The 23,221-nt window shown below is 37.8% G+C and overlaps 1 protein-coding gene across 1 annotated transcript in view; it reads left to right on the forward strand.

Moving 5' to 3' along the window:
• Positions 1–23,221, forward strand: part of NCKAP5 (NCK-associated protein 5) — a gene marked incomplete at its 5' end in the record, with an annotated part of 54,073 nt that overhangs the window by 20,419 nt on the left and 10,433 nt on the right. Inside the window, 5 exons of the mRNA XM_009580625.1 lie at positions 1,564–1,668; positions 4,770–4,961; positions 5,469–9,313; positions 10,001–10,178; positions 14,470–14,545. Coding sequence (XP_009578920.1) covers positions 1,564–1,668; positions 4,770–4,961; positions 5,469–9,313; positions 10,001–10,178; positions 14,470–14,545 — 4,396 coding nt within the window. The remainder of the gene's footprint in view (positions 1–1,563; positions 1,669–4,769; positions 4,962–5,468; positions 9,314–10,000; positions 10,179–14,469; positions 14,546–23,221) is intronic.

Below are 23,221 nucleotides of genomic sequence, written 5' to 3' on the forward strand. Positions count from 1 at the left end.
AAGTGCTTGTAGCATTTTAATCTATTCAACAATATATTGGACAAAATATGTTTATACAGAACATTGATCATTGAAAATATTTTCCATAATCTGTCTGCAACAGATAGTACCTCCTGAAAAAACTTGGATGAATATGTAACTCTTGAGAAATTCTTCCCAAATTTATAATCAGTAGTTTTTAAAAAAAATTGCTAGATTGTCTGGAGTAGATGCCTAAAGCACAGCATGCAGATAGCAGAGGCTGTAGGAATGGCCACCTGCTTTGTTCTCTAGCAGATGAATTTCTGCAGTGGGTACCAGGAGAGCGGGCTGGGGAGTAGCTGGGCATAAGATACTCCATGACTGATGTTTCAGGGCCCTGCAAAAAGAACTGTCTTGCCGTTACTACTACTGCACAGTGTGGAAGGGCTTTTGTGGCTACAGATTCTTTTTCCTTCTTTGACCAGACTTTTTGGATGGACAGGGTGATGAGCCACTCATGCAGCCTCGACAAGTCTCTGTGGTTTGAGATCTTCACAGAGCAAAGCGTCCTGGCAGGGTCTGCACCATTTGTGCCTCCAAGCTGAGTGCCCCAGTGCTGAGGAGGGGGTAGATGTGGTCTCTCAGGTTGCAAGCCTGGAGAATTAGTGGGAAAATGAAAAGAGCCTGATCCACGTTCCTTTTGTTTGGGTTTTTTTTTTAAGTCCTTTTTAATTTATTTCAGTGGACTGTGAGTCAGATCCATACTGCCTGTTACATGATATGTTGCTCCAATGACTGACAAGACTGCAGATATTTCTTCTTTTGAAGTCATCAGCCAAGGCATTCACATCAATCATGGATTTTATGGAAACTGCAATTAAAACAAATCAGGCTTAATGCACACTGAAAGCTTTAGTAATTAGTATACAGGTGAACATGGAGGAAAAGGCACAAGCTTAGCCATCCTTCCAAGAAAAACTGAAAAAAGAGCTGTGTATATAATCAGAACAGCATGTGAATATTAATGCAGAAAATCCTTTGAGTCCCTAGTTCCCTGATGCAATTATTTTCTATTCACATTAATTGTTCCTAACAGATGACATTAATGACTTTGAGTTAAAATGTGTGCAAGGGAGGCCTTCAGCAGATCAATGCTGTTTAAAAATAGGGTCACTTTTGCAATCATTCACTCAAGGTGTAACAGCTCGTAAATAAAACAACATTAACATGTTGATTGATTTATGAATGTTAATTTTGTAGTTCATTTTTATGCTTTTTTCCTGAAACCTGTCAAACTCTATGGATAATGGTGGGACTCGTGTTCATTTGTCATTGTTGCGTGAAGTAGTGATAAGTTGCAAAACAGTGACTAGAAGAAAATGTAGAGTTTGTTTTGGATGAAGAATGATCTGTTCTGCAGACGGGAAGTCTTGGACAAAGTAAGCACAAATAGCAACATTTCAAATTAGAACAAATCTTCTTTTACCTCGGGGTCTTCATTTCCCTTGAAATTTAACAGCAGAGTTTGGAATTTTAAAAATGCTGATCTGCTGCGTATTCAACAAATGTTTATGCTTTGCTCATTCCCTTCTGCCCCCCCAGAAACTCCATTCACGCATCTTAGACCTCTCATCTGGGGATTTGCTTTCAGAAGTAGAACGAAACAGAAGCCTGATGCAATCTCGAACTGCTGATGCTCAGATTCAAGTGAGTTTTTGTGCTGTCCTTGTACCCCCCATTTGGAACTCTCCTTTTCGCTCTGAAGTCTGATGTCAGGGATGAGCCATAAGACTGATATCTGAATTGAAACACTGTTGCGGCAGATAACAATACTTCTTCTTCCTTCTGTTCTCTGAAATTCAATATTGTGTTCTCAGTTGATATAGTAAGCAGATAGTGTCACTCTGTGCAAAAAAGTGTATATCTTAGCAATGTCCCCAAGATACCTTTTTGGGTATTGATTACATCTCAAAATCTCTTGAGAAATGGTCAAGGAGCTTTTTATTAAAGCCCATACACCATATTATTCATCCTACTTTTATGATATATTATGTATGAACTTTTAAAAATTCATGGGCTCTACATTTTTTTTTCAGATGGGGTTAGCTTTGTGCTTATTTGGCAAAACATTAGCCAGTGTGGCTTTCATGTTTCATTGTCAAAGAGAAAAGTAGCTTAAAAAACAAAAGTCACATAAAGATAGAGGGAAACAAAGAGGACAAGAACTGAACGTTGAACCTGTGTGTGCCTTTGATCTTTAAGTATAGTAGTGTCAACAAAAATGTAATCTCGTTTGTAATATATACTTTAATGAAAAGGCATTGTTTCAAAGGTTCACAAAAATGCCAATGACCCTTTGCATTATGTGTAATTAAGCCTTCAGGTTAGGTTTTTTTAATACAGACTTTTGTGTCTTTAATAGTCTGATTCTTTTAATTTTCTGTGATATCTAGTGAAAATTATGTATTTAAATTGTAATACTACATTCAGGCCTTTTTGCTCTAATCTCGTTAAAGGTAATGACTTAAGAGTCATGATTACAAAAAATTAAAATTTCACCATGTCAGTTAATAGACCCATATGCAAGTTAAATATATTTAATTAATGCATCATAAACATACTATTCAAAGTACTTTCTCTGATAATTTAGAGAATAAAGGCAAATTGCAGGAGAAAATTCCACACTCTCTTTAATGATCTGAACGCAATCTACAAATTGGGCAGATACCCTACTTCAGAATCTGTAATGATATTTTTTGCATTTCCTCATCTCTTAAACAATAAAGATGACTACAGTAATATACTGTTCTTCTGCTTTGCTTAGATATCTCCATTTTTCCCATTGCTAAAACTGTAGGACCAAATGCCTTTCTCCTGGAAAGGCCGTCAGACTAGCTGAAGATGACAGGAAGGGAAGGCAGTACTTGTCAGAACGCTGTGATCTCCTCTTTTCTCTTACAGGAGGTTCTTATAGGAAAGGATTTTACAAGCATCCTTCCCTTAAACACTATGATGACTGGGACATAGCCTAGAATAAAGGGCAGAAATTTGACATGACATGTTTTCCCAATGCCACAGCTGAAAGGCAACGAAATAGCCAGGACAAGCAGATGGCTGCCATTGGCCTCTCTACAGTCAACCTTACAGGGAATGACGCCGTCATAGCTGAAGAAGCTGATGAGAGAGGGTCTCCCATGGGAACCACAATGTCAGAAATAAAGAGTAATTTGTTTCAACAAAGCGAGAAAGTCTGTTTCAGAGCCAAAAACACAGGCATCAGCCTGCCTCTGATGCTGAAAGATGTATTCTTCCCAGAGCCAGTGGATTTAAAGGCTATTCCTCCTGCATCCATTTGACTTCCTAGGAGAACATGTACCAATAACTCCCAGAGGTGAAATGTGCTCTTGCTACCTCTAAATGATTTTCCCATTCATAGGTTTTGCCTGTGACAGAGAATAATGATTTGCCCTGTAGTTACGTTTGTCAAAAACAGAACATTATTATGTCAGTTGAGCAATGAACAGCTGTACTGATGAACTCCTCAGCAGTAAAAATTCTTCTCTCTCCCATTTAACTGAAAAAAGGTTCAACCCTAGGAGTAATAAATGGGAGGACATGGGGGAATAAATGGAAGAAATTAGCAGAAGGCCAACAAACATGTTAGTGTACGAGAAGTGCCTACAAACTGAGCATTTTTCCAGAGATTTGCATGAAAAAGCTGTGTCTACTGCATATACAGTTTTGATAATTGTTTTGTGGATTCAATAACTTCAGATTTCTTGTGTCTTCCTGAATATAAAGGTAAAATTTTCATCTAAGCAAAATTAATTTGGAGTATATCTACATACAAAAATCAATAAATATTGTTTGAGCTTGCCTTAATGAAATCCAAAGCAAAGTTTTATGAAACAGAGTCATGTCACTCTGTCTTGTGTTCCTGGTAATTAAAAAGATGTCTGATTCTGTAAGGAAACTGGAGAATAGCATAACAGAATGGTGCAGGCGCTTAACGTAAAGAAGCTCTAACACTGTTAGGCACAAGAGTATTAGTTTGAAAACAAATTAAAGGCATCCTAGATACTCCTACAGAGGTTTAATATTTTACCTAAAGTGCTATCTGCTCTTCATTACTCTCTTCCTCAAAGCTGGCACTTAGTCACAGTCAGCTGAAATTGCATTTGGAGAGGGGTGATAACTACACAAGTACTAAAGGCAGCCATAAAGTGTCAATAAATTGCATAAGCAAGGGGCTTCAGCTGTCTGCGAGCGACACAAAGATGGATTGTCCTACGTCAGAGAGTTTCTTAGACAAAGCTTTGAACTAGATAGGAAACCAAAATTAGACTGTAATGGAGAGATTCCATTCTCAGTGGACATTCTGGTTGGGATACTAAATTAATTTACCTTGTCCAAGATGTACAGCCTCATCTGTTACATTGTAGGGCTATAATGCAGTTGTCAAGATATACTTGTATTCTTATAACTTTGTTTTCTGTATCTTACTGGAGCACACTGCTTATGTACAAAGCATAATTCAAATAGACTCAGAATAATCTTTAGCAAAAGAAGAGCAGAATACTGGTTTGAGAATAAAGAAGAAAACATGGAGGATTGTGGATCTTTACCCCAACAAATTAAAATGTTAGCAATTTTTAATTTAGTTCTCTGTATTAAATTCACCAGATGCTAATGGCATAACAGGAAGGTGTAAGTAGCTTACTTGCTTTTTCTTTGTCCTTCTTAATTAAGGGGAAGTTAAATGATCTTTTTCCACCCATAAGATATTTCTATTTCTTCTCATATTTTAGGAATGCCAGCAGAATGTGAAATCCAGTATACCTGTCTTGAAATGCCAGAGTCAATTAAATATGACAGGTCCTAGCCGCCTGTATCCCCGGAGCAGCTGCAGTAGCAGTGAACTTTCCCTCTCAAGTGCTTGCAGTGAATATTCCAGTGGTTCCTCCTACACCTGGAATGATGGAAAGACATGCAGCAAAAGGGTAAATGGAATTAATTTTCTTCATTTATTAGCTTAAGTTAATCTGAAACAAGATTAATTGAAAAGCTGCCTATTTCAGAATTTTTTTTCACTTTCTTCTCTCTTTTACATTTAAAACAGTTGTCACTAAACTCAGTAAGGGTTCTCTCCCTGATGTCTCCCTCCCTCTCATTCTCCCTCCTTTTGATTTTTTTTTAACAATTCCTTTATCACTCCAATTTGCTCACAGTTTCCTCATTTATGCTGACATTTATTCTGTCTTTCACAGTCCAAATTGTTCTTCTTCTTTATCTTAATCCTTCCATTCGTATTGTTCTTCCTGCAGGTTTTAAATGCACTGCAGCCTTCACACTACTATGAAATCCTTTATTAAAAAAGAACGTTGCTTTTAATAGCAATGGATGAAATGTAATGCCCTATGCAACTCCTAAATCTCTTTACTAAAATGGTAACACTTTTTATTAACAGCACTTGTGAGTAATATGTGAGTTTTATTTTGTTTTAACAGTCATCCGTGAGCTGGGATAAAAGAATAAGCATTGGTTCTTCGCTCCCAAGCAACCTCTCAAGTCCTGCAGATGATCTACCTCCAACTCGTATCAAGGAAAACCATATCTTAGAAGGGCTGAAGAAATTACAGAAGCAAAAAATATTACTTGAATCACCTTCAGTAATATCAAAATGGGGTTACAAAGATTGCATGAACTCTAATGAAGGAATATATTCCCCCGGAGTTAAATGTGGCAACCATAATGAACAGACTCATTGTAAGCCAATGGAAATAGGAAGTATTTGCACTGAACATAACAAAACTTTCTCTTATGATTCAGATTCGCATGATGATGCAGATGATGACTCTTCATCCTTACTGTTGCTGCAGGAAGTACCAAGCAAAGACTGCAGGACCTATTGTAACAAATTAACTCACAGCGTTTCTGACAGTCTCTTTGACTGGGATCCTAGTAGGAAACACTTGCCAGAAAGAAGTTCGTATTTTAATTCAAAGGAAAGACCTGAAAAATTGACTAGTTTTGTCAGTGCATTTCAGGCAGAAGTAAAATCGTGCACCAGAGCAAAGCTGCCTGAGTTACAGTTAAATCAAAGCCATGCTGATATAGGCTGGAAGGACCTTAATTTTCAGCTTTCAGATACTGACGACAATGAAGTGTTGGATGAATTGCATATAGAAAGCAGTGATGAGAAAAGTCCATCAGATTTATTAGCAACTCCTTTTACTGAGAAGTACACAAAGACCTCTGACATGCTCAAAGTCACAGAGAATTCTCAGTTTGTATCTACTGACAAAGAGGAAAAACAGCTATCTACTCACTCAGACATTAGGCCAAAGACATGTAATTTCATTAAACAACAAAAGGTTATAAAAAAGACTTCTTCTGAAGAGTGTATTACTGTAATATTTGATGCTGAGGATGGTGAGCCTATTGAATTCAGCTCACATCAGACTGGAGTTGTCACTGTAACAAGAAATGAAATTTCAATCAACCAGCCAGAAGCTAGGTCCAGTACAGAATATACTGAACTTATACCTCAGAGAATAACTGATTTGCAGACAGGAACCAATGCTAGAAAGTACAATGCTTTAGAAAGACCCGAAGATGAAACCGAGAAAAACACTCTTGAAGATAATACAGGGACTAAAACCACAGTTGTCCCCATGACCTGCAGTGAATCTTCACGCTGTGGAAGAGTGACACTGCAAAATACTCCACGACAAAAACTAGTGAAGCCAGTGTATGATGTATCGTCCAAGGCCAATTCAAGCTCCACTGTGCATGCAGGAATCAATCAAAAGCCAAACTTGACTAAAATACCCAGCAGAGGTAAATTTTCCCCACAAAAAACTGCGATGACGGAGAGTGAGGAGACACCTGCAGCTCAATCAGTGGGCCTTGCAACCCTTGAAAAATCACCTGCTCTGCCACCTGTAAAGCTTTCAAGATTCAAAAAGGCACAAAGTCCACCTTGTAATTTTGACTCAAAAGTCGACTTCCAAGTTCCAAAGCCCACTGCCCACCTCCTGCCTGGCTTGAAACGTCCAGGCAGAGGCGACGGGTCAAAGTATCCAAAGAGTCAGAGTCCAGCATCACCACTGTTGCCTCAGCACCTTATAGAGCCCAATGACTATGGAGAACCTCCAACCAGAGACTTTCATTGTGATTTAGCAACTGTAGAAGCCCGATCACCATCCCCACCCCTTCCTCCAGGCAGGTCAACATCCCTGTTGATTCGGCCTAATTATGCTCATTCACCACTTGTAGCGGTAAAGTTGGGAGGAGCTGGTCCCAGTGAAACAGCAAAAAATATACTGAAATCATCACCATTAAAAGGAACTGTGAACTCTGGCTTTCATAATCAATCCAGTCATGAAATGCAAGCAAAAAATGTATCTTCTGGGGCCAAAATTGAATTATCTTACTTTCAAGAAAATGCAGAAGCAATTATGCAAAATAAATGCATATCTCAGCAACCCCATAGTGCATGCCAAGGACTGTCCAAAGTTTCCACAAAGCAAGTCTGCCCAAAAAACCCTAATCAGCTGGGTCTCCACAGGAATCATGAATTTTCTAACACAGATTTTCAAACAGCCAGGTCCTTTTCTCTAGGTTGTCCATCATTGGAAAAAACCTCTTCACAAGACACATATTCCAGCAAAAAAGATATTTCAAGTGACAGTGGGGTGGACCAGCCACAGCAGATGCCAAACATTCTCCCCGCAACTCCTCAATGTCATACAACAAGCACAAGTGAGCTTTTACTATCTCAGGTAAACAATTCCCCGTTGTCAACACTGTTTCATGGTAGTGACACTGCACATGCTATCCAAAATTCTAATGAGAAAGGAATGAAAACCCGTCTCCCTGTAGGACTGAAATTATTTGTCAAATCTCCCCAACTTCTCCAAAAGAGCTCTACTGTACCAGGGAAGCAGGAAAAAGACAGTATAAATGCAGCTTCCAAAAGCAATGTGAGTTCAAGTAAGTACAAGCAAAATGAATCTCTAAGTGTAACCACTAGAGGTGCAACAGTTGCTGAATTAAAAGACTCTACATCTGATACCGAAGGAAAAAATAATTTTACTGTGGGACTTAGTATGGATACAGCATCACCTCATTCACATGAAAACTGCAACTTGGTGGTAGACAGAGTAGATGGATTAGAAAACAAATTAGTTAAGAGATCTGTTTCTTCTAGCAACAAGTCGCACTTGAAACCAGCTCTGGGCATGAATGGAGCAAAAGCTCGTAGTCAGAGTTTTAGCATTCATACAGGGGAAAAGCCATCTGCCCCTGTGACAGAAGGTCTCGGAAAAGTACGGACTCAGATTATTACAAACACTTCTGATAGAGGAAATTCTCTAACAAGGCAGAACTCAGCCATGGAAGGACTTCAAATCAAGGCCGTTCCTGGGTCAGCAGTGACACCAGAGACTCTTTCATATACTCCTAAAACCATGGAAAATTCTTATTCTAGACAAGGAAATATGAGTAGTTGCAATAGCCAGCATGGAAGCCCAAGCAAACTGCCCTTCAGATCATCTTCAAAAGTAGACTTGTTTCACAACACTTCAAAATGTGATGGAAACAAACCATTTTCTCAGAAAGACGCACGCAGTCTATCTGTCCAGTGTGAGAAAAGCATTGAAAGTTTTAAGCATGAAGCTTTAAGTAAAAAAAGTGTTCTGCCAGCAGAATTGGAGTTAGAAGCGTCAGCTACTGTATCTTCCAAACAAATTTCATCATTTCAAAGCTCAGATGGAATAAAGTGTCCTCATCAACTGGAAGCAACAAAGTCACGAAGACAGCAAATGTCTTTAAAGTTAGCAGAAGCCTCTGAGAAGGTTACCGATGTTTTGAGTTCACCAGCTCTACAACCTACAATAGAGGAGAAAGTCATGTTATGCATCCAAGAAAATGTGCAAAAGGGTCAGGGACAAACCAAATCTCCCACTGCGGAGACTAAACAAAAGACTGGGCCGTCTATAGCTAGTTGGTTTGGCTTTCGAAAGAGTAAGCTCCCAGCACTGAGTAGCAGAAAAACTGATGTTCCCAAAACAAAGGTAGAAAAAAAGGATGCAAAAGTTTCAGGATTTGGAATTAAGCAGGCAAAATTAGAGAGAAGAAAAGAAAAAAAGAAAACTGAACAACACTGTGAAATAGAAAATGAAATTAACAGGAAAACAGACAACGGTGACATTTTAGCTGATGTCATGGAGAGCAAAATTACAAAACCTTCACAAGACACGCCTGGTGAGATTGAGTGTGAACAAGTCAAAGGTTCCACCACAGCTACATACTCACCAAAAGACAGTTTTATGAAAGAGCTTTTAAACAGGTAAAACTGGAACACAATTTGGGATGTGGTGTTCTACACTGTAGCTTTACAGATGCTAAGTTCAATCTATGTTCCTTTTAGACTAAGAATGCATAGTAGCAATCAGTAGGTACACTTTCAGGGCTTTAATCTGTACAGGAAAAAACATTAATAATGAGATGATAATTTTGTTCACGTTACTTTGTTAACCAAACCAATGGCCTTTGAAATTAAAGAATGGCAAGTTACATCCAAGTTGATAGAAATTCAAATGATTCCAGAAATCAAGAATCTAGGCAGATGGTGTGTAAAGACAGAGGATAATTAAGTACATGTTTTAATGTATTCCATCTTCATGTATTGTAACCAGCAAACATATATTTGGTAACTAGTCAGAATTAATTACATTTCTAGCTACCACAACCTTCGGTCACAGAAGAACTTAGCAATTGCTATACTGTGTTTTCACGTTTGCCCCACAGCAGTCCCAAATATAATATAAATCATTATATGTGAAAGACTAAATTGATATACTACCTGAAATTGCAAGTGACAGATTTGATCAAGGCTAGTTAGAAACATTTATCACTCAAAGGTCTAGAGACAGAAAGATACAGAGAGGTTACTTTAAACATTAAAGGAATGGAAAAGTAGAGTGATTGAAGAAGGGCAATGTAATTTATCAGAGGAATCACTCTATACCTGCAGAGTTGATAAGAAAGCAGCTCAGCAGACAGAAAGTGGATCAAATGATGTTTCCTACAGGAGTGTGTCGAAGGGCAGCTCCCAGGGCTCCTCTCTTCCTGGCAACTCTATCAGCTCTCAAGGAAACCACAAGAAAAACAGCAACACAAAAGCTGATATGGAAATGCAGAATCAGACCCTGGTAAGTGCTTTAGTACATGAAAACATTATTACCTTCCTTTTAACTTTTGGATGTATTCCTTATTGCCAGTACAGACAAACAGGATAATAACTGTTTATATATGATAGAAAGATTTTGTGTAGCTAGAGAATTGTAAATTAATACAAAAGTTGGCAGCTTGACTATAGGCCAGATTATACAGCTAGTCATGAAGATCCTACTGCTTCTGCTGGCAATTCAATTCCAGTGGAGATACATGCACAACGATGCTATAATCATACTGTAGTAGAGTGAAATAATAGGACCGTTTTCTTTTCTTTCATTTTTTCCCCTTTCCCTGAAAATTGCATGCCAGTGTTGAACATTCCTCTGAACATTACAGAAGTCATTAAGCCTAAAAAGTGCACTGCTGATGGGGAAGAGGCAAAGTATTTGACGACGTTTGGGAATATTTGTCACTTAAGAGGGAGTCTTTCAAAAGCAAAAACATACATTTGACCCATATCTCTCTTTGTACTGCGGAAAATCTCCCTGTTAATGCCCTGTAGTTAGTTTCATGCTTCAATAAGGTAGTAACTATACCTGATACTTTAATTTACCCAGAGAGTAGGAATGTTGCAATTTAGAAGAAAAATCATTTTATTTTCTGTTAGCTGCTAGATTCTGGTTCTTGAAAGGTTATATGAGTGGCTAACTTTTCTCCATCGAGAAGTGTACAGAGTCTAGGATTGTAGCCTAAAGTCAGACTGAATGGGTGCCCTTCCTTGTGAAGCTTCTAATAATTAACCTTAGAATTTAGTGAGCAATTTCTTGCCTAGTAAGGGCCTTTCCCATGATGTTTTGAAGTGCAAGCACCAGGAAAACAGAGATGGTTTAACTCGTTGATTCTTTTCTCATTCCTGATAGCTGTCTTGACCATATTATTATGATGATTATTAACAATAATTACAATTTTCACAAAATAGTCTGAAAACTTGTGCCAAATATAATACTGAACATGAAGTTGAGGCTATTACTTTTGTTTTTCTGATAAAACTGAGTTACTGAAGTACAGCACATGCAACTATTTCATCTGAGGAAATTTGAAATACAAATTCTTTGGGATGCGTTTCAAGGGTAAAACAAGTTTCTAAAAGCTTCATAATGGGAACTGGAAAAACTCTTAGATGTTTAGGATGCTTAAGGTTAAAGCATCTCACACATGGTTTCAACTTCAGGCAAATGTTTTTTTTACTTTAATGCAGATGTCTTTCCTAAGAACATCTGCAAGGTCATTTTTTGAAACTTATGGGGAACATATGCAGAATGAATGTGTTTGAAAACTTTTTCGTCCTGATTCCTGTGGTATCATCTCTTCTTTGAAAATGTAGATGTCTCCTGCATTATAAAACCACAAATTATAAGCGTATCTAAGGCTGTCCTTGTAGTGTCACTGAAAGGAAAGAGAGAGAATGAAAGTCTGGAAATGTGCAATATGCAGGAAATTCAATCCAACTGATCTAGAACTTTGATAGCAGAGCCCCTTATCAGAGCCACTCAGTTTAACTATGCCCCATTTAATATGGTCCTGACAGCTTAGAGTATATCTTCACGGTACAGAAGTACAAAAAACTCTACACATTGCTTCTACAATTTCTTTCTAACTATTTTCTAATGCTGCAATAATTTGCTGTGCTTTTTGTCTGTCATTTTGTGAAGTCTTTCTAAATGCAGCAATAATAGTCATTTAGGACTTCAAGTATGTCTTCAAGAAACACACTTCGTTTTATCAGGGAACTACAAAGATTGTCCTTAATACACACAAATGATGGAGAAAAATGCTAATTATACTATTTAGTTTTTAAGGACATGTTAGTCATGGGGAAAAGGCATTACCTGTCCTATATCATACACTCTCTTGTTCGCTGGGAATCAAAGTATTTTTGGATTGTTTTTGAAGATTAAGTTGTATTATATGCTTCATTGTTTTGAGTTTCATATTGTGGTTTTTGTGGCAGTTAATTCCTGAAAGAAATATCTAGTGCCAAAAGACTGAGGACATCTAGAATAAAAAGATCAAAAATGTGCTTACAGTTCTTAATGATAACTTATGAAAGAGATATACCTTAAGATTCCACAGTATGTGATATTTCATCTTGTCCTCCAAACTTCTACAAGAAAAACAATGGAAACTCTTTAAATTCAAAGTTCACGCATCTTATTACTATCATTTCCAGTTATTCTTTGGTGTCTGCTTACTTTGAAGCAGATTGCAAAGGACCAGGAGATAGCTGTGACTGGAAACAGTCGTGTGCGGTAGAATGGCCTGTTGTGCATTTTTTTACTTGTAAAAAGACAAAATGAATGCTTTTGGAGAAAACAGTATCTATCTTTTGAAAAGCCCTAAAATAAGATTTCTTTTCTTTTTTGAACAATGCAAAGTGCATTCAGTCATATGGGTTCAGTGTGGAAGCTGCTGTATTTCAAAATTGCATATCATATATATACTGCTTCTTTAAATCCTGGCCATAACATTTTTTAACATTAATTTTCTAGCAATTTTTTCCTTTAAAGCCTATTTAATTTTTGATGATTAAATCTCTTCTCTTATGATGTGCCAGGTAAAGACTTGGGGCACTATAATGCCATAACATATGCACCAATTACCTCTGATTTCTGTTCATGCAAAGACTGTTACTGCTTGACTGCCACTGAATTTATGGAAAAAGCAATATTCCACCAATGGCGGCCTTGTGCATTCACCTTCAGAGGGATACGCTTCCCGTTAGTGTTCATCAAAAAAGCACTTTGCTCTAAAGGCCAGCCAACAGAAATACATAATCCTTTAGCCCAAACCAAGGATATTCCACATTCTCCAATACTTTTTCATGTCCTTGGCTGGAGCTTAAGGTGAGATACAATCATTTTGTGCTGCACTGCTTCATTTCATCTTTGTGATTTTATTACAGCCCAGTGTAATTTAGAAAAGCCATGGGCTTTACTTTGTGAGGTGGAAGTGTGGCACCAAAATCAAGACACCAGGAGTTTTGTATAGCACTGTCTGTCTGCAGTCTGTGTGTTTGGGGAATACCCAGAGATCTATCCTAATATTGTGAAATGTCACATTTGCAGCAAGCCACAGACCGCCATGCAGTCTGCAAATGTGAGAAATTGTTTTACCCGTAATTTGAAGCCAAATGATCACATACCCTCGTCTTCATTTTCCATAGCCTGAAGAGCCTCATTTCAGCAGAAAAAAGATGTAATCAAATCTCTGGGATTAAGAGATTATAAATGCACTTTTATAAATATAGAGAGCGAGTCTTTCACGTCTTACTGAGGCTAGTCACAAGAGGTCAATAGTGCTACTGCTGTAAACCAGACAAGCAGAATATATACTATGATCAAAGATACATCATGCAAATGATGATAAATTCTACTGGTTTAGATTACAGAACATATTTAATGTTATTGTGAATGTGCTGTAAGTGGTTTAAAACAGCAGAGAGTGATTAACAAATAATTTAAGATCTCTGACATATTGAAAGTAATTTTTTCTGCAGTGCTGGCTTTCCTTCTCTCATCACCCTGAAAGTATCTTCATTCCTGTTTGATTTATATAGCATGGCAGAAAAATATGTCCCTGGATCTGAATTACGGCCGCTGATGGCATGTAATGGAGCGGGTTTTCACTGTATGCGAGGAAGATACTCAGATTATATATACACTTGGGAAATAGGAGTGCAGAAGAACAGAGCAAAAATATGCCTTGATCTGAAAAATAGAATATATAGGGGATTTGAATAACGCATACTTGAATAATACATACAGGCTCTTAGTGTGCACTGCATTCTTAAATGAAGTTTTTCTCTCTGTTTAGCTAATAAATGCTTTTAAACAGATGTGGAAACAGAAACGCCGAAGTTCAGTGTTTGCAAACTGAACTAGAGAGATACCACCACATCATATATTAAGTTCATATTTTTTTTAGCATAGAATCTGAAACATGGTATTTCTAGAGAGAAACAAATAAGAGGTGAGGAGACCTGAGCATAATTCTTTTTTTTTTTTTAATGCAGAAAAAGACTTTTCCTTTTGAGGAATTGCATCTTCCAAGGGTATTTTTTGACTGCTGCACGTTGTGACTTTGAATGAAGTTAAAGCTGTTATCTTCAGATATCGTTCATAGAATGAGACAGGCTATATACGTCCACTCTTAGCTGCCCTGTAATTTTACTCTGGTTTATTTCTGAAAAGTTATTCTGTAGTTATCATGAAGCAACATAAACAGAGTCACAGATGTTCTTCACTTTTGTTGTTGTACTATGTACAGGCTAAAGTAGTCACAGAAAACCTGCAAGAAGAAGAGGAGGACACCATGACAAGGACATGTCAGAGTCATGTGATAGGTACAAAACTATATTTTGCACTGGATTTTATTGCTGTCTCAGTTCTTGGAAAAAAACGTGTTTGATTCTCATTACTTTGTTTGCCCACCTAATGTCAGCTTTAGCATTCATTTAGCTCTGTTCCTGGATAGCCAGATTTCACCAACTATATAAAAGATGAGTACATACCATTACCAATTGTGGATCAATGCAATGCTGGACAGAAGGGCTTTGAAATCTGGCTATGAAAAGATTTCAACCTCCAAAACTAGTGGGTTACATATAGTGGCTTAACTCAAGGGTTGTTGTGCATGATACTTTCAATGAGAATAATACTGATATACTGTAACTCTGTCATCTGGCCTTGAATTAGTAAAATTCAGACTAAAATTCTGAATAGCAGAATAATTACTGTGATAAACTAAACCAGAAGGAGTAGCAAACCAGCTGTCTGTTAAGAAGACCTTAAAGGTGTTATTGAAAATAAAGTTGCCTCTGCTTTATGCTTTTTATGCACCATCCGCCCTGCTTCTTGATTGGCATGTACTAATTTTTAACCGCAGTACGTGTTAAAATATCTAATAGGCAATGGAGGTCAAAACAGAAGTCTGTTTGGGATCTTTATTAGAGCAGTATGTCACCAATATAAGGAACTGACTCTCAACAAAAAAGATTCTCCTTTAGCAAGTTCCTTTTGCAGGCAGAGACTGCAGCAATACTTAAAATCTGATTCAGTATTTTCAGGACACTGTAAGTGATTTTGCTAGCCAGAAGCTCTTTCATTTCACTAATACTGTCACCGCAGCAAGTGGGGCTGAACAGAGGTATCGTGTCAGAACACATTTCTCTTTGGAGTAGTAGGAAAATGTTTGCATGCTTTATTGACTTGTACATCCTTTTCAGTCCCAAATTCAGCCAAATAAACTCTGGCTGTCTTACTTGCAGAAAAGATCCCTAAACTCTTCCCTCTCTAAGAATCCAGCCATAACTTGGCTCCGTTACAGCAACTAAATAACAAGAACTTTGAACAATGCAGTGAGGGGACTCTGAGGGGATTCTGTGAGTGGGTAGGCACTAGCCCTGAAAAGAGAAATACATGCTCCTCACTCTGTGAATAAAGGACTGACTGACTTTCTGTTACTAGAAATTGCCCAAGAGAGAATAACTCACTTAAGATTGTTCAGAATTATTTTTCCTCAGACTGAAGTAATTATTTTGCCTCTGCCCCAAAATTCTCAAAACTTTTATTTTTAATTGATGTGAAATGTTTGGGTTTAATTTTTTAATCCAGATACTGAAAAGGAAAAAACACCTATTCGCAGAGCTTTTTTCTGAAAAGACTCCGGTGCTTCCTTGGTGTTCATCAGTGCAATTGGTGGTTGTGGCTGAGACCCAATTGCTATATATTTTGATAAATTACTTTGTTATTGGGTCCCGTAATATGTCATGCAGATGGCTTTTGAGGGCGTTAATATTTTGCTCCTGCCACAGGTACCAAATCTGAGTCTCTGGCAGGACATAGTGGCTATGGAGCAGGTTGGCTGGCATTCCCCAAAGTCAGACTTCCGTTGTGCCTTGGGTTTATGAGGCCCTCAGTTAGCTGGGAGAGGTCATCACTGTGGGTCCAGCCCTCCTGTGCACCAAAGCCCTTTTTTGCAAAGAAAAGACCTTTTTCTTCACCTTTTTCAGGGCTGGTGACATGGATAAAGTGACAGGTAGGTCTGTGGCCCAGGTCTATACAAGTCCACAGTATGTACTGCTACAGAGAGATGCCAGGCAGTGCTGCCCTGGGGAAATTCCTATAGCTCGTACAAAGACCTTTCCATCGTTTGAATTATACCAATTACAAAAGCATCTTCTTTTCCCTAGACAATGCCATCTCTTAAAGGCTCAACACAGGTTGCTAGCTGTGTTCTGCCTTGTCAAACCACCTAGAATAACTCAAGGAGTTTGCTCTGAGGATCTAGTTGTTAAAGTCAGGAAACTGACATTAACAGGAAACATTATGTGAATTATATGAAACAGGAGACATTATGTGCAATAGGTAGTACTGGCACAGTAAAAATAATAGAAGTCTAAGGAAATTTGTTAACATTAGCACAGTGAATCCTAATGCAGAATGTACCAGTCATTACTTATTTCAGCAGAGCATGATCTAAGTACACTTTCTGAATACTCCTAAATCAGTATCTTGCTGTGTTTCATACCACTCTCATCAGGGTATGTTTTATCTTACATTGGTATTTTTGCTGCTGTATGTCTGCATTGCTCTTTGTGGATAGCAAGCTTTCCTAGGTCTTGTTCAGATTCTTTTATCAAATTCCTTGATAGAGGTTCTGGCATTTTTCTAATACAAAGGTTGTTATAGAAAAATACTGGTTTTTTTCAAGACTGAAACTCTATGCAGCTTTTAGTCAAAACCATACACAAGGAAGAACTTGTGAAGATTACAAAGAACTTGTTGGTACGGAAAATTACCTGAGATGTGAGAGAGCCAGATTTGGCTTTCTTTGTTATCAACTCCTAAGCTTCTGGTTGTCAGAAGCAGAAGGGAATAATACAGGAAGGATGGCTCTGTAAATGCTATGCCTCACTGCCGTCAAGCACCTAATAGTGAGCCAGGTCCTTAGTCTGATCAAAGAGGGCAGTTTTTCTGTCCCCTGAGCAGCTCGTGTCCTGGTGGAGGCTTTTGGTCTGTTGTTTCCATGGAACAGTTTCACAGTGTTGGGGGTTCTGCCAGAATAGGAACATCTTTGAAATCTTGAAAATTTCAATCAGCTGTAAATTCATTTCTTACTGCATTCTTCACCATCATAAGTAGTTGTTTTAAGAAAGCAAGGTTCACTGTGGTTTTGTAGCTGGACTTTAATGAGTTTATTCTACTGGTTTTGATCTAAACTTAAAGTAATAGGAGAAACATGTGTTGCTGTAGTTGTCACTGTAAAATACCTAAATTGACATCAGTTCTGCCCAGTTAGCTAATAAACAAGATACATATAACTGAACAGTCGTCAAGGTCGGTATCATGTAAGACAATGCTGGTTCATCACTTTCTAATAATGAGATACTCCTGGGTGTGTTAAACAAAAAATATGTAAAATGTTAGTTACTAGGTTTTTAATTTATTGTCAGTTGTTGATCTAAACAAATTTTAAGTATTTTTCTGACTCTTTGGATTTGCTAAATTGAAAGAATACAAGAATGCACAGAAATACAAAATTTCCCTTCTAGTGTGCCTGTATCTCAAGAACACATGATCGCTTCCATGTGAAGCAGTCATTTATATTGTGCTATATTGTACTTAAACATATATTTAAAACATTTAAAAAATTTTTAAAACAAAAATATGTTATACCCTGGATGCTTTTGCTGTACTCTCAGTGAGGATGCCAAATGCGCCCCTGGCAGCACAGATGCTACCTGTGCTCCCACTTCCCACAGACAGGAGACCTAAGAATCCACGAGTATCACTTTCAGGTCCAGTCTTCAGACCTCCATCTTCCATCTTCAGAGCTCCTTCCTCAAGCCCGTTGCAATAAAGTAGTTGGGTTTTGAAAGAGTGATGAAGTGGGAAATGCTAAGTACCTAATAAGAGGAAGGTTGACTTTCCCTTTGTCATGAGAGAATCCCCAGCTCAGACAGGTAGAGCAGGGTCTCCAAATAGTCCTATAAATAGAATTCTTCTATTGAATGCAAAGACGATGTGTCAAGCTCCTGACAGTATTGCTCCCATGTAAACATAAAAAAGCCTTCATTTTACAAAGAAAAAGAGTTCTGTTTCCCCCAGGGAAGTAGAAGTGTCAGTGTTTGTCTTGAATTTCCCCATTGTTACAATGGCCAAAAAAATTACAAGACAGTTACAAATGACATCTTTACATAGAGAAGTTAATAATTGGACATCTTGACAAGAAAAAAGCATTTGTGAGAAACTTTAATGTTTCACATTTCAAGTACTGTTTCAAATTAGCAGCCACTCCTGGAAAAGTGTGATTGTATTAATTACAACGTATTAAGAATTTTCATTGATAAACAGCTTCAAGGGAAAAGCCCAAAATCCATGGCACGAGCAAACAAATGTTAATTACTGAAGAATTCATTCTTGCAGACAACTTCACACGAGAATACTATGGTATATGGTAATAGTCATACCAAAGACAGTTTCCTTGATTATAATATTCATCCGTGCTGGCTAAAATACAGGCACCATGAAGGAGCGAAAGTATTTTTGGCTATACAGGTCCCTACACAAATTAAAAGGTTCCTGACCTTGTCTTCCTTTTAGGAATATGTATATGTAATGAAGAGGAAAGTTAGTTGTAATTAATCGTATCATTCTTCAGTGTTGATATAAAGCTATGCTGAGGCTGAAGGAGGAAAGACTGAGTGTGCCATTTTCTCAGACATCAACACTTTGTTGATTTACCAAACCCCGTGTTTGAAAGCTGCTTGATAATAATTTCTCTGGGTCCAGTTTCCTTTTCTCTTTGTCACCAAATGGGTGACAACTTCGCTAGAGAAGCGAGTCAACATTGAATATGCTTTTTGCTAATGATACACTCAAGCTTCACACAAAACACAAAATCTCAGCATATATTCACCAGCCTAAATAGGCTGATGAGAGTTGTCTGAGAGGGTTTCAAGTCTATTCTTAAATTTATACTCAGGTTTCAATACAGAGAAAGAGGATTTTTTTTTTGTCACAGATATTTCTATGTGTAAATACTTTTATTCACCATAGTGGATTTCCAGTGGTCATTCCATCCTTAGCAATTTCTAAACAAATCAAACAAGCACTTCTGGTCTAAAGCACTGAAGTTCAGGGAGTACATGAAAGCATGGACAGTTCATCTAAAGGAATTACTTTATTGAACTGGAAAGCTTTTGCTTTCAAATGTTATCTCTAATATGTCACTGATTGAACTAAAAGACCAGATTTATTCTTTAATAAAAGCCGGTTGAGCTTTGACATCAGGGACATCACTGCAGGTAGGTTTTGTCCTCAGAATGACATCACTGGTAAAAATAAAATAAATTTAAAAAATCTGAATAGACTTGCAGTTCACTTGAGCGTTATGGGTACTCTAGAGAGCAAATACTTGATGATGCCAGAATTGGTAGTAGCAATCCAAAATATATCTGGGTGTTGTTGGTACTATCTGCTCTACTGGAAGCACAAGATACTACCTACTGAAGTTGTATGGGGAGTTAATTCCCTGAGGCAGGCTGGGGTTAGACTCCACAGTTCTTGGAAAGAAATTCTCTAACTGTGGCATTGACGCCTATTGTTTGTTTGGAGTATTTCAGGTGAAATTCAGAGCCAGGCAAACATTATGAAGATAAATGTAGTCAGGATTTTTGAAACTTTGAAGAAAGACTTAGGTCTAATTTTTGTCAAATTGTCATTAGATGTCTAGGTCAGTTGCTCAAAATTGATTCATCCAACATTAAATGGGAACCTTGTAGATACTGGCATTTCTATAATACAGAGAAAACGCCTGCAGATCCTTAAAAGGGTTTTGAAAAGTCTCTAGCTAGATAGAGGGTTGGGCTTGCACACTATCAAAGCAACGTTAAAAGTGCATTGTAGACTTTGCTGCTTTGTGCTAGAACAAAAACACACACTGAGGTCAAGGGATGCTTTTGTAGCTCTGCTGTAGCCCAGCGCTCAATTCCATTAAAGTTCTTGATAATCATCTTCCTTATAGCCCATTGGCTTTATCATCATTTTTTCTACTTTCCAAGAACAACCTTGGAGAAGGGTTTTGCAGTTTTATTTAAAGGCAATCTGGTCAGAAAAAGGAAGGTCTTGTAAGCAACTTTCTGGAGATTTGTCATCTTTAGAGAACATTTGGTTGAATCCCTTAGATGCCTAGTGTTTCAGAAAGGAAGTGGTGTTGGTATTTTATATGTTGCGTTGTGTTTTAAAGTCCACCCCTTTAAGCTTTATATGCAGCAAAGAAAAGTGATCAAACTACATTTTCAATAGAAACCAGGAATGTCCTTCACAGCAAGTTTTATAGAAAGTTGCTAGCAACTTGACAGCAATTTTACAGATATACTGATAGCAAATGTAGGACATATAACATGTTGTAGATGTAAGTGGGTTTGACTTAAAATGAAATGTCAGCATTATAATTGTTTGTATTGAGGTATCAAAATACTACAGATGACGCCTTACCTGTGTATTCTGATACTGTTTTATTCATCACCCAGTAGCCATACTATGAAACTATAAATAAAAAAACATACTTCATAAGCAGACTTTTCTATGAGTAGAAGGAGCTGCATTCTTTCTAGTACCCCAGGTAAATTTGTTTGTCTCTAACTCCTCTTTCTGGTTCTTCTGTCTGTTTTACCCATTTACTGCCAAGATATTATTTTCTCACCTTTCCCCTCATGTTTGTTCACCTGCATCGTTTAAAACTGGTGGTCACTCTTTACTGCTTGTGTGGTGCCCCAGTATTGCTTATTATCTGGCTCCCCACAAATCTAAACCACGATACAGAGCCTGCCTTTTTGTTTCCATACCGATACCATTTCTAATCAACAGATCCTTGCTCCAGTGTTGTCTGCCTTTTTTCTCTTGGTTTCTTTCTGAAATCTAGATCTGATGAACACCGGAACTGAAAAAGTATGTTTCAGATTTAATTTCTGAATGTGCCATTGAATGTATATACTCATAATGCTTAATTATAAGTTATCCAATTGCCTATTCCAAAGTTTGATGAAAACAATAGCAGTTCATCTGTTTGCTTAATAAGCTTGCAGCAAACAAAAGACTTGGTTTTATCCACCATCATGTAAACTACTAAAACTTTGGGTGTTTTTACTGGAGTACTAAGTAAACAGCTATTGAATTCATGTTTTCTCATTCTCAGGCAATGGAAATAGATGTGAAGGAAATAAGCCTGATTAATGTGGTAAATACATTAAGTCTGACATGGATCATCCTAAAACATGTCCATTAAGCCCGACATATTTGAGCAAACACATTTACATTAAAGAACCCTCAAAACCTGGAGACAGATTAGGTGAGGTCTGTAATGAATTACTGAGATAAATGTAACAGAATAAGTGACAGAGGAAAGATGGTGAAAAAATTGATCTGCATTACAGCCTGTGCATTCAGTAAAGAGAGGTGATCTACATCACTGTGGAGAGGCAAAAGGATAATCCAGAAGTTGCTTAAATGTCAGGCAAATCCTTGGACGCCTCTAATGCATTTAATGAAGAACAGTATTCAACTGATAAAATGTCTTTTGACTGCAAAAGAAATCCTCTCTTGTCATGAAGTCTCAATGCCTGAGAAAACAACTTATCACTGTCAGTGTTAATTCCTTTCATCAGGACATTGATAGAAGTTGAGAAGAACCAGTTAGCAATCATCTTATCACTGATATAGCAGTTGAATCATTCATGATCAGATAAAGGAAAAATGTTTGTTTTATCTTCCCCATCACCACCCGGAGAAGCTGTGGAATACCTAGAAGTCCCTACATGTGAGGTTGCTGTCTGTAAAAGCCGTCAAACAAAACCAGTTACCACTGAATCTGTTTCCAACCTGGGTCTGTTCCTATTTCGGATCTGCATGCTCAAAAATGTTATGTTTTGATACAAGTTGTGATAAGGTATTAGATTTTTCATTAATCCCCTATACATGAGCAATGGTACAAGTATGCATGCATTTATACATCGGTAACAAAGCCATTTTCCAAAGCCCTGTGTGCATGTGGAAGCTGAGAGGTAGGTGTTAAATCTGTAGGTGTTGACTGTGTTGCTTTAGTAAGCATGCTTCCTGGGCTGGAGCTTTGAAATGGGACTTCAGTGTAGCAGACAACTTAACAACATGCTCACTTGCTATAGCTAACCAGCTTGGATGTTAATCCAAAGAACTGGGTTCCCAATTGCTAAAACAATGATTAATCAATAAATACTAAAATAAGCTGCTTGCCTCTAGCAACATCAGGATCCAAACTTGTTCATCAAAAAAAAACCAACCAAAAAAGCCTCAAAACCTAGTGCTCTCAGGGGCCTGGAAGATATGGGAGAGACCCTCAGAACCTCCTTATCTGTCATGTCCTCAGGATACTTCAAACAGGAGGTATGCGAAAATGCACAAACCGAACTGAGCTTGGCTGGGTAAAAAGCAGTTACAGTTGTACTTTCACTCACCTAAATGCCTCTGTCAGTTCCTCGAAATTTATGCCAATTCATGCCTCTATCTTTACATTTTAATGCAATTATCAAGCACTGTTCTTCCCCTTTTGTACTTCAAAATCTTCATTTCCTGATCCTTCAGCACCATTGAAATGACCTGTGTCTGTGGTTTACTTACTTTTCTGAACCAAAGTAGCTAAAATGAGGCTTCACTGAGGGGAAATCTTGTTTAATAACCAGTAGGCATTGCAAGAACAACTGATGGTCTTGTGTGTAGAAACATACCCCTAGAAGCACATAGGTTGGAAATTCTCCTGCTCAGGGACTTCATCAGTTGAGTTTTGAATATCTTCAAGGATATTGTTCTAAATCTGTCCATGACCAATGCGCCATTTATTTGGGAGGCTTTACACAATGTTTAGCAATCCTGGGTTCTTACGCTGCAATATTCATGTTACTGAAGATTTGGTGTGGTCATGCTGTTGACTGGCCTTCCAAGGCGGTGTGGAGCAGCATTCTGCAATGCCTCATTTACCATCC

The sequence above is a fragment of the Fulmarus glacialis genome, unplaced genomic scaffold (assembly GCF_000690835.1).
Source record: "Fulmarus glacialis isolate BGI_N327 unplaced genomic scaffold, ASM69083v1 scaffold12366, whole genome shotgun sequence".
In the NCBI taxonomy this organism is placed as follows: domain Eukaryota; kingdom Metazoa; phylum Chordata; class Aves; order Procellariiformes; family Procellariidae; genus Fulmarus; species Fulmarus glacialis.